The following is a 12,150-nucleotide window of genomic DNA, read 5'->3' as shown; positions in this document are numbered from 1 at the left end:
AACTTTTGTAAATAGTTTTATGTCTGTTCTGTCACTTTCTGTGTACACATGCGTACATTTTTACAGAAGTGCGCCCCGTATGTGCCACTTTGCAGCCTGCTTCTCCACCTAGGATGCCTGTGGACACTCTTCTCCGCCCACAGACAGAAGTCAAGCTCTCAGTGCAGAGGAGAACTGAGCACAGGCAGCTTCTCCTCTTCTCACCTAAGGCTTCCTTGAAAGGATTAGTGGAGAAGCACAGAAAGGAGGTGGGTGGGGATGGGAGACGTCAGTAGATGAGAGCATTCAGCAAATCTGGGCAAGGAGAAAAGCAGTTAGAAGAGTGGCGGAGGAAGCAGCATCCCAGAATAGGCACGGGGGTGGGGAAGGGGCTGGGGGTGGCCTGGGCAGAGGCGGGGGGCTTGTCTGTCCTGGTCTCAGAGGCTCAGCTTCGGGGTGGGGCTGACACCGGGGATTAACCAGAGCTCTGGGTTGAACAACTGTTCCCTCCCAAACGCAGGCCGCAGAGCAACTGGCAGCTGGCCTGGCTCCCTGGTCCAGAAGCCAGATTTCTCTTCTCCAAACAAATCAAGCAAACTGCTTGGTGCTTTTAGGGTGGGGCGGGGCTCCCCAAGGAATTCCTTCGTCGGTCCGGCACCTGGTAACCCTCACCCTTGGACAGGATACTCCCGTCAACCTTTCTATTTAGGAGAGAGGCCTGTCAAGGAAACTGAGTTAGCTGGAATAACCAAGTAAGATCTGACCACGCCGAGCGATGGGAAAGATTCAGAGCGAATGGAACTCTCATACATTTCTGGTGGGACCGTCAAATGTTACAACGACTCTGGAAAACAGATCAGCAGTTTATAATATAGCTAAGCCTACACTTTTTATGCCATCCAGCGATTCCACCCCTCGGCATTCGCGCAGGCAAAATGAAGACGTATGTCCACGCAGAGACTTGCACACGAACGTTTCTAGCAGCATTATTCAAAACTGAACAGGAAGCACCCAAACGTCCCTCAACTGATGAACAGATAAAAGGTTGTGATACAATGGAACACGACTCAGCAATAAAAATGGAATGAATAACTGATACATGCAAAAGCGTGGCTAAGTCTCAAAAGCACTGTGTTGAGCATGACAATAGAGAAATGACATTGTAATCTGTAATGTCAGAAGGCAGATCAGTGGCTGCCCAGGGCCTGGCTGTGGAGTGGGGTTTGACTGGGAAGGGGACCAGAACAACTTTGGGGGGTAATGGAAATATTCTATATCTTGATTGTGATGGTAATTGCACAACTGTATATATTTGTCAAAACTCAGCAAAATATACACTTAAAATGGGACCATTTCATTGTATGTAAATTAAATCTGAATAAAATTCATTTAAAGAAAAAGAGACTTGGGACTTCCCTGGGTGGTGCAGTGTGGATCAGAATCTGCATGCCAATGCAGGGGACACGAGGTGGATCCCTGGTCCAGGAAGATCCCATGTGCCACAGAGCAACTAAGCCCGTGCGCCACAACGAAGAGTAGCCCCCTCTCGCTGCAACTAGAGAAAGCCCGCGTGCAGCAACAAAGACCCAACGCAGCGAAAAACAACAACAACAAAACCCAGAGACTTAAAAAGTAAATGGTGAAAATCAAAAGGTCAATAGAATACTAAGAAAATAGATGAGAAATGATGGAGCTGTGGAGGGTGGTCCAGGATGTTCAACTTCATGTACACAGAAGTTCCAGAATTAGAGAATAGAGAAAACAGAGCAAACAGAGAGAAAGTTCTTAAAAACAAAGAAACAAACAAAAAATTGTAGAAAATGAAAGGGCCCCTCAAGCACAGATCAGGGTGAATGAAAAAGAAATCCCCGTCTAGACTTGTTCTTGTGAAATTTCAGAGTATTAGGGATGAAGAGACATCTTAAAAGCATCTGGAGATAAAATTCCAGTGACTCCTCCAGAGCTGTGCCTTCAAAATCCTGAGGAAAAATTTGGAATCTAGAAACCGATGCCAAGTTATGAATGCAAATGAAAGGCCTTTTTACATATGCAAAGACATCCCTTTCCGAGGATGTGCTTATAATATACTTCAGCATACGAAGCCAGAAACCAAGAACAGGAAAAGCACGGGACCAGTGGGCCATGGGTGACGTCCGCAGTGACGGCCGGGCAGCGGGCCTGAGCAGCAAAGAGGCCAGGGGCTCTGAGACAGACAGCTGCAGGGAAAAGGGCAGGCTCTGGGGGCTTCTACAATCTAGAAGCAAAGCATGAAAAAGCATTTTCAATCTGTTCTAGCTGTAAAGAGCAATCTTGACAATGTACAAGTAAAAGTCTGGGTGATGGGAGTTGGGAGGTGGGTGGAAGGCGGAGAGGCAGAGGAAAGGACAGGACTCCTGTCTTCCATTGGGGGAAAGGATAGCGATACCGTCCAAAGCTGGCGGGACAAGGTATAAAGGTTTAAGGATTGTATATTGTTTAACGCCACACAGGTACTCGAGGAAAACCTACAAGAATAATATAATTATAATAAATGGAGGTGGGAGGAGACGTGAAAGGGTAAGTGAGAATGTGTTCCCTACCCTCACCTGATGTGGCCCTGACGTCTGACTCTTGCCGTCTGTCCAATCTTGCCTCCTACCGTCTTCCTCTCGATCGTTCGTAAGCTCCCTGACTTGTCTCCTTGCTGTTTCTTCAACTTGCCAAGTTTGTCCCTGCTCAGGGCATTGGTACCTGCCAAGCCAGTAGAGACAGGTTGGGCAGCTGAGGTTCCACAGAAGCACATTCATCCCAGCATCTCACCAGCTCGCGCCTTTCTGAGCCACAAGGGTCAGCCCTGATGCTGAAGGTCCCTTGCTCACCCGGTCCAAGAGAGTGGTAAATTCACCCTTGTCCACTTGTATTTTGCAAAAATAGTATACAGACTTCCCATGTACTCTGTCTCATTTCCCCCAGTGTTAACATTGTTATGTCTTATACTTTAAACACTTAAAAAAATTATTTATAGGGCTGTCCTTCCTCCCCCACTTATTCTTTTTTTTTTTTTTTTCTTTTTGGCCGCACCGCGTGGCTTGTGGGATCTTAGTTCCCTGACCAGGGATTGAACCAGGTCCCTGGCAGTGAGCACTAACCCTGGAGCGCCGGGGAATTCCCTATTTATTCTTTCTTTATATCACTATGGACTCGTGGATACTTATATTACTCTGTAACTCATAAGCAAATAGCATTGTTATTAATTTTGCCACGCATATAGTTCCAGCTTTGGCCACTAGGAGCTCCCTCAGGTTGGCTCCTGAGTCCCCATCCTTTTTGGAGCACTTCCTTACTTTCTGGCGATGCAGGACACTCCAGGCTCATCTTGCACTTTCCCTGCCCTAGCCCTGGAATCAGCCACTTAAGCCCATGTATACGTGTTGGTTGACTTGGAGCGCTCTCTGCCCCAGGTACGAAGAAAGGAAGAGGGTGTGGTGAGAAGGAAGGGCACCCCTGCCCTCTCCTCCCGCCCCCGGACCCAGAGACAGGTTCTCTCCGGCTCTCTATTCTTCCCTTCAGGAAGGGTGTTGCTAACAGCAGGTGGGGTGGGCTCTCGGTGGACTGCGCCCCGCTGCCCCCGTCAGTACTCCCCAGCTGTGTTTGGGGTGTAGAGCTTGTGCTCAGAGCGTCACCGGAAGAGGATGAGCTAACTGCCAACCGCGAAAGCTACGGCCTGTCAGCATCCCGAGCCCCCATTCACAGGCACCTGGTCCCCTTCCAAATCTCTGGGGGCCGGAGAACAGTGGGAGGGGAGCCCCAACTGGAGGGAGTCCAATCCCTACCGGCTCGAAGACTTTCTTACTAAGTCACAAGCTTAGTACATGAAAAATTCATTTTTTTTCCAGGTCGTTCTGATCAGTATTTATCTCTATTTGTGTTTCAACTCTGACGTTTAATCTTGCAAGTAAGAGAACGTGCTGCTCAAACTGGCTTAAGCTAAACAGGTTTCGGAGACTCAACTGAAAAGACGTGGTTGGACCGCAGGTGCAATTTGACTAGGGTTCTGGCTCCGTTTCTCATCAAAATAACAACCGCCACAGCGGCGCGCCCTGACTGGACCACCAGCCACTCAGGAGCAGCGACGCCTGTGGGCCGCTCCGGCAACCTGCCGCGTTCCCGCAGGGCTGCACTGGGAGGGGAAACTCGGCGGGGGCCACGTGACCCAGACTCGGCCAATCGGGGCCGCCGCCGCCGCCGCCGCCGCCGCCGCCGCCGCCGCCGCCGCCGCCGCCGCCGCCGCCGCCGCCGCCGCCGCCGCCGCCGCCGCCGCCGCCGCCGCCAGAACACAAGGCTGCAGGCACTTCTGCGCACGTCCGGCCCGAGGCCGCGCCGGCGCCCCGGATTGGCCGAGGCCGGATTACACGGCCGCGCCCTCGCCGCAAGGTCAGCTTCAAGGACTGCTGGCAGGGCCCGTGAGTCGCGGCTCCGCTGCGATCTTGGATGCGGCCGGGCCCGGCGGAGACATGGAGGCCATTAGGACGCGGGGCGGGAGGAGCGGGGCCCCCTGCCGGCGATGGATGCAGGGCTCGTCAGCGGCCGCGGGGATGGTGGTACTTTCTCTTCAGGCAAGGGCGGCGCGCACCTGCCGGAGGCGCGCAAGGAGGCCGGCCGCGGAGCTGCGGGCGGGACGGGTGGCTGCGCGCCTGTGGGGGGCGGGGCGGGGGGCGGCGACGGCGGGACCGGGGCCGTCAGCTCCGTCAGCTGCGTCCGAGCGAGCGTCACCAGCGCCGCGTGCCCCGCAGCAGGAGGCCAGGCCGCCGGCGCTTCTGAGCCTCGGGCCGGAGTCGGTGGGAGAAATCCCGTCGCTGAACTGTTAGAAGATACATTTTTTTTTACATCTTTATTGGAGTATAACTGCTTTACAGTGGTGTGTTAGTTTCTGCTGTATAACAAAGTGAACCAGTTATACATATACATACATCCCCACATCTCCTCCCTCTTGCGTCTCCCTCCCTCCCACCCTCCCTGTCCCACCCCTCTAGGTGGTCACAAAGCACTGAGATGATCTCCCTGTGCTGTGCGGCTGCTTCCCACTAGCTATCTGTTTTACATTTGGTAGTGTGTATATGTCCATGCCACTCTCTCACTTTGTCCCAGTTTACCCTTCCCCCTCCCTGTGTCCTCAAGTCCATTCTCTACGTCTGCGTCTTTATTCCTGTCCTGCCCCTAGGTTCATCAGAGCCATGGTTTTTTTCTTAGATTCCATAGATATGTGTTAGCATACGGTATTTGTTTTTCTCTTTCTGACTTACTTCACTCTGTAGGACAGACTGTAGGTCCATCCACCTCTCTACAAATAACTCAATTTTGTTGCTTTTTATGGCTGAGTAATATTCCACTGTATATATGTGCCACATCTACTTTATCCATTCATCTGTCGATGGAAGAAGGTACGTTTTTATCTTGTAGGGACTTTGTACACCAAACCGAAATTCCTAATTTTAGTTTTGCCATTAAATGTCATTGAGGCTTTCAAGTTGTATGAGAAATGTTAACAGTAGCTTCTGAAACATTAATTTTATTTTGTTAATAATGGGAAGAGGTACAGGCTAAAGCACTTCCATGAGAGGTGTTAGTTGCTAAAGCTGTCATCCTGCCATGAAAACCAAGGCCACTTCTCAGGGCAAGTGAAGTCTTTCCAGGAGGGTCATTTTCAGCAGGTAAAGAGCTGTGGCCAGGCGAGCAGCAAGACTGATGTGTATGCTTATGTGAAAAAAATACCTCCTGCCTGGACATGCAGCCCCAAATAATTGATCCTGAGGCTGAAAATCCCAACTCAAATGCCTGTCCTTGGGACACTGGAAACGGGCCAGTGTTCTGCCCCAAACCCAGTCCCCCTACATTAGTTTAAAAGGCCATTGTTGGGACTTCCCTGGCGGTCCAGTGGCTAAGACTCTGTGCTCCCAATGCAGGGGGCCCAGGTTCGATCCCCCGTCAGGGAACCAGATCCCACGTGCCGCAACTAAGAGTTTGCGTGCTGCAATGAGGATCCACGTGCTGCAACCAGGACCTGGCGCAGCCAAATAAATACATGAACATTTTTAAAAAATTAAAGAAAGAAAAGGCCATTGTTGTCCCCACCTTTACATTTGCCATTTTCACCACTTCTCTTCACAATCTTAGCCAAAACTGTCAACTCACTTTTTGAAGAATGGAAATATAAAGGAACTAATGTAAAGTCCTAGAGGATAAAAGTGCCATCAGTTAGGCCAGGAAGAGAGCACCTAGATTTCTAAATGGATTCTTCTGTCTGCAGTTACCATGTGTTGTCAGCTGACAACGGGCACTGCTTTGCCTCTTCAAATTACACTTTTCCAGAACATTCAGAAAACCCTGCACAAGCACCTAAGAACAACGGAGCAAGTGCTCTTGCCTTTGGGACAGGCTCCAGGCCTGTGTCCCAGCCAGCTCCTGAAGCCATCATTTGCTTCTGGGAAGAGTCACAGGAAGGAGGCTTAGACCCCTGGGGGTTCAAGGTCAAAGGAGAGAGGCTGAGGGGTAATGGAGGCTGCTGCCTCCCTACTGAGATAGCAGCTGGTAGTGGAGAGGCAAGCCTTTGCTCGCTAAGGGGAAACCACGCTTCCCGCTCCTGCCTGGGGAAGGCAGCCTCTGACAGCAATTCCAAACTCAGCCAATGATTGTTTTTAGTTTTGGTATTTTCAATTATGAAAAAGTTCACACAAAATCCACACGTACACAGGTAGAGAAAAGAGCACAGCAGGTCCCTAAACATCCTTCATTAGTTCAGGGGTTAAAAAGAACCATGGAGGCTCCCCCGGTGGCGCAGTGGTTGGGAGTCTGCCTGCCGATGCAGGGGACACGGGTTCGTGCCCCGGTCCGGGAAGATCCCACATGCCGTGGAGCGGCTGGGCCCCTGAGCCATGGCCACAGAGCCTGCGCGTCCGGAGCCTGTGCTCCGAAACGGGAGAGGCCACAACAGTGAGAGGCCCGCGTACCGCAAAAAAAAAAAGAACCATAGAATAGCTTTGCCTGTTCTAGAAGTCCAGTAAAAGATGCACTCCTTCACATCTGGCTTACTTCAGCCTAATGTCTGTGAGAGCCACCCACGTTGCAGTGTTTAGTTTCTTTTGATTGCAGTATAGTATTCTGTTGTATGGATATACTACAGTTTATCCATTCATAATTGTTGATGGACATTTGGGTGATTTCCAGTTTGGGGCTGGAATAAAGCAGCTATGAACACTTGGGTACAAGTCTTTGCATTTTCATTTCTCAACAAGACAACTTTTTGGTAAACCTTTTGCTTCATCCTGAACATCCTTCCCTGGAATAGGGCTCTGGTTACACAGAAGAAACAGGTGTGCTGACTTAGGAGCCAAGACCATCACCCAAGTCAGTCGGGTTTCCGATTTCTGAGTTAGTCTCAGCTGAGTTGTATTTTTGACTACGGAACACGTGCACAAGAAAGTAAATTCAAAGGTACCAAGAGGCATAGACCCAACTTCCACTCCAGTCTCTCAGCCCTACAGGTCCCCTTCCCAGAGGCCACGACTCTTACCAGTTTCTTTTGTAACCTTCTAGAAATGTCTCATGCACATAAAAGCAGATAGGCAGCTCCTTCTCTCCTTTTACATATGCCGCATTCCATGCACAGGGTAGTGTTCCTTGTTTTTCACAATTTTAGAGGTCATTCCATACTAGCACATACAGGGCTGCCTTTGGCTACTAAAAGGTAGGTGTTTCATCTTCAACTAAGCAACTCACCCTAGAACAAGGGTCCCCAACCAGGGAACCAGAGAACAAGGGTTCCCTGTTAGGAACCCGGCGCACAGCAGGAGGTGAGTGGCGGGCGAGCTCCGCCTCCCGTCAGACCAGCAGCAGCATCGTGCTCACAGGAGCGCGAACCCTACTGTGAACCGCGCGTGCGAGGGATCCAGGCTGCGTGTTCCTGTGAGCACCTAATGCCTGATGACCTGAGGGGGAGCCGAGGCGGTGACGCTGGCGCTGGGGAGGGGCCACAAATACAGGTCATCATTAGCAGAGAGGTCTGACTGCACAGAGAACATCATAAATCAATCGCTTGCAGACTCATCAAAACCCTATCAGTGAGTGGCAAGTGAAAACAAGCTCAGGGCTCCCGCTGATTCTGCATTATGGTGAGTTGTATAATTATTTCATTATATATCACCATGTAATGATAATAGAAATAAAGTGCACAATAGATGTAGTGTGCTTGAATCATCCCGAAACCATCCCCTCTCCCCCTTCCGTGGAAAAACTGTCTTCCACAAAACCGGTCCCTGGTGCCAAAAAGGTTGGGGACCACCGCCCTAGAAGGATGTACTTTCATTTAGGTCACGGAAAGGAGATTTTAAAAGGAAGTAAAACTTGTTTTTGAACCACAGCATAGGTAGAGGCAAATAGATAAATTATCTTTATGAAAATAACATTTTGAGCTTCTTAAATTCAGGAAATGAAAAATTTCCTGAATACAGCAAAAATTTCTTCCTAGATACAGCACAAAAAGCACAATCCATAAAAGAACAAATCAATAAATTAAACTTCTTTTGGGAATTCCCTGGCGGTCCAGTGGTTGACACTTGGCGCTTTCATTGCCATGGGCCCGGGATCGATCCCTGGTCAGGGAACTAAGATCCCACAAGCCGTGCGGCACGGCCAAAAAAAATAACCTTTCATAGGCCGTTCAGATTGTGTCAGGTGTCCCGAGTCACTGCAGTGCTGCCTCTGAATAGTTCCCCTAACGATGCACAGAAACGAAAGCGCACCGCTAATGCTTCCATGGCAGCCGCGTGGCAGCTGGGCTGGACAGCAGCTGGGGGGGCACCCAACCCGCCTGCCTTGTGGGTTGAGCACGTGGTGTCCTCTCAGCCGTGACACTGAACGTCTGACCAAAGGTAGAAGATGGAGCTTCTTGCTGGATGTGAAAATGCGTGGTTCTCAAGGCAGGGGTCCCCATACTTTAGGGACGTCAGAATCCCCCGGAGGGCCAGCCGCTGGGCCCCAGCCCATTGTCTCTGATTCAGTAGGTCTGGGCCAAGACCTGCTAATATGCATCTCTAACAGGCTCCAGATAGTGCTGAGGAAGGACACGCAGAGGATACAGAGGCAGAGGGCAATCAGGAAGCTGGGGGACAGAAATGGGGTTTGGAGAGGAACTGTGGCTTCAGAGACTCGCAAGGGTCACTGCGGTCAGGAGTTGCGTCACCATGGGGCCGGTGGTGCAGTGACCCAGGTCTGTGCTGCAGGTTCAGTTCTCAGCCCCTCTCCAGGTCCGACCCTCACCCTGAGGGTGAGCCCTTGGAAGCCTTGCTGACTGACACCCTTGTCTTAACTTGTTTGGAGCTCCTGCCACCTGGTGGCCAGAGAGGGCACTACAATGAGCAGTGGGGACCCCTCAGTCCAAAGGCCCAGGATTCTGGAGGCTGCGATCACTGTGAGGTTCAATCTAAGGAAAGAAATGAGTCTGAATTTCAATTATCAAAACACACGAAGACAGGCATACAGAATAGTTATAATAAATATTTTAAGTTATATTTTCAAATACCAAAGCATAAGTGTTAGTATTTGATTTTTGGAAAAAACACAGCATTTTTTTCCCCTTGTGTTAACATAAATATTTGGCTTATGGAAATAGAACTCACTTAAAATGAACTCTTTTAGGCACTTGGGGATAGAAAGTACAGGAAAATATAATACAACTTTACTGTACTGCTACTTACAAGAGAGCAACCAAAATTATATCTGATTAAACATCCTATTTTCAACTGTCAGAATTACTGACCTAAGAAAAAATACTGTGACCAAATATATCCACATAACATTTTAAATTCCAGTGTATCTTAAATGGGAAAGATTCCACTGATAATAGTTCTTAAGATTTCAAATTCTTTTCAGTCTTTCACTGAGATATTAAAGTTTCAGTAGACAGAACCCAAAGAAAGAACATTCCTTTTAATCACTTTGTCTTTTTTCTTTTTAAATACTCAAGAACTTTCTTGGTGGGCATTTAAGCAAGAAAGAACCAATAACCCAGGAACCTAGCAGTGCACGTAGACTAAAAAAAAGAATGTGCTGATTTGGTGTGAGAAGTTGACATTTAATTTGAAGGTGGCTGTCGATTTCTGGCAGACCTCTCGGTGAACTGCATGAGTTAGCCATGAACTACAGAAGCCACTCAGTGAAAGTTCTTTATTTCAAAAACTGCTGGGTGTGCAGAATTGTCCCAGGAGAGCACTGGGCACAGTGCTTAGAGAATGCATTCTTCTTGCTGTTAAAGGCTTGCTTGTGAGGGTCCTCGGCTGTTGACAGAAAGGTGCCCTGTGAAGAGATTTAAAGGCCACGAATCCCAGTCCAGGTGAGGACGTGGCTTGGGTGTTCGCTCCCCCCAGCTGTTGCGCTGAGGCTCTGCTCCCAGGACTCTGGTCACGGGGCGGGCGGCAGGCCCTGCAGGTGCTGTAGCAGCTGCTCGCAGTGGGTGGGTGAACGATGCTTATGGAGGACGGCCTCCATCTCTCTCACCAGGAGGTCAGGGAAGAGGACACTGCCTGCTTTGAGGGCCTCTGCAAAACAGGAAAACACCTTTATGATGCCAGGAATAAATATTAAGCCAAGCTTAGCTTCATATTAAAGTTAACAACAGCCATAAACAGAGCAGACTGCAGAGCAAGGGAAGTGATCGGGGGTTAGGAGGGCATTGCATAATGATTAAGGGGTCAGTACTCAAGAAGACATAACGATCCTTATCACGTATGAGCCCAGTAACAAAGTGTCAAACAACGTGAGGCAAAACTGATAGCTCCTAGGAGAAATAGATTAATCCACTATTGTGGCTGGAGACTCCCATGCCCCTCTCTCAGAAATGGACAGACCCAGCAGGCAGAAAATCGGTGAGTACACCCAAGCGGACCCCACGAGCACCATCAATCAATCAAATATCTACAGACTACCTCATCCAACAGTAGCAGAGCACACGTTCTTCTCAAGCTCCCATGGAACAGTCACTAGAATAGACCACATTCAGGGCCATAAAACACACCTTCACAAATATAAAAGGACAGAAATCATACAATCTCTGCTCTCAGACAACATGGAATTGAACTGGACATCAGTAACAAAGAGATAATTGGAAAATCCCCAAATATCTGGAGATTAAACAACACATTTGTAAATACCACAACGGTCCAAGAAGAAATCTCAAGAAAAATTAAAAAATATTCTGAACTAAATGAAAATGAAAACACAACTTATCAAAATTTGTGGGATGCAGGGAAAAGCAGCGCTTACAGGGAAACTTATACCACTGAATGCACACATTAAAAAAAAAGATCTAAAATCAATAATCTAAATCACCACCTTAGGAAACTACAAAAAAGAGCAAATTAAATCCAAAGTTAGCAGAAGAAAAGAAGAATCAGAGCATAAATCAGTGAAATCTGAAACAGAAAATCAATAGAGATCATCCACAAAACCAAAAATTGGTTCTCTGAACAACTCTTTGCCCACAACTCTGATAACCTAGGTGAAATGGACCAATTCTCTGAAAGGCATAATCTGCCAAAACTCCCACGAGAATAGACAATCGCAGTGGACCTACATCCGTTAACAGTAGACCTACATCCGCTAACAGTAGACCTACATCCGCTAAAGAAACTGAATCAATAATGAATAACCTCCCCAAACAGAAAGCACCAGCCCCAGTAGGTGAACCAGATGAGTTCAGGGGCGAATTCTGCCAAACCTTTAAGGAAGAAATGAAACCAATTCTCTGCAATCTCTTCCAGAAGACAGAAGCACAGGGAACACGTGCTAACTCATCCTATGAGACCAGCATTACCCCGATACAGACTCAGAAAAAGATGCTACAGGAAAAGAAAACTACAGACCAGTATTTCTCGCAAACATAGATGCAAAAATCCTCAACAAAATATTAGCAAATCAAATCCAACAATGTATAAAAAGCATCACATACCAAGACCAAGTGAGATTTATCCCAGGTATGCAAGGCTGGTTCAACATTTCAAAAATCAATTAATGTAACCCATCACATCAACAAGCTAAAAGAGGCATCACATGATCATATCAATAGATGCAGAAAAGCATTTTGACAAAGTCTAACACCCACTCATGAGTAAAAACATTCTGTAAACTAGGAATAGAGGG

General features: G+C 48.4%; 1 protein-coding gene across 1 annotated transcript in view; it reads right to left on the bottom strand.

The window, feature by feature from the left end:
* Nucleotides 1–8,381: 8,381 nt before the first annotated feature.
* DNAAF5 (dynein axonemal assembly factor 5) overlaps nucleotides 8,382–12,150 on the bottom strand; it is a 37,603-nt gene continuing 33,834 nt past the window's right edge. Inside the window, exon 13 of the mRNA XM_022563514.3 lies at nucleotides 8,382–10,550. Coding sequence (XP_022419222.1) covers nucleotides 10,414–10,550 — 137 coding nt within the window. The 3' untranslated portion in view covers nucleotides 8,382–10,413. The remainder of the gene's footprint in view (nucleotides 10,551–12,150) is intronic.

Source organism: Delphinapterus leucas, chromosome 15 (assembly GCF_059928025.1).
Source record: "Delphinapterus leucas isolate spDelLeu-1000000601 "Yukka" chromosome 15, BTC_Dleu_Yukka2, whole genome shotgun sequence".
Lineage (NCBI taxonomy): Eukaryota > Metazoa > Chordata > Mammalia > Artiodactyla > Monodontidae > Delphinapterus > Delphinapterus leucas.
The sequence above is the reverse complement of the archived record's forward strand: the minus strand, read 5'-3'. Positions and strand labels throughout refer to the sequence as shown.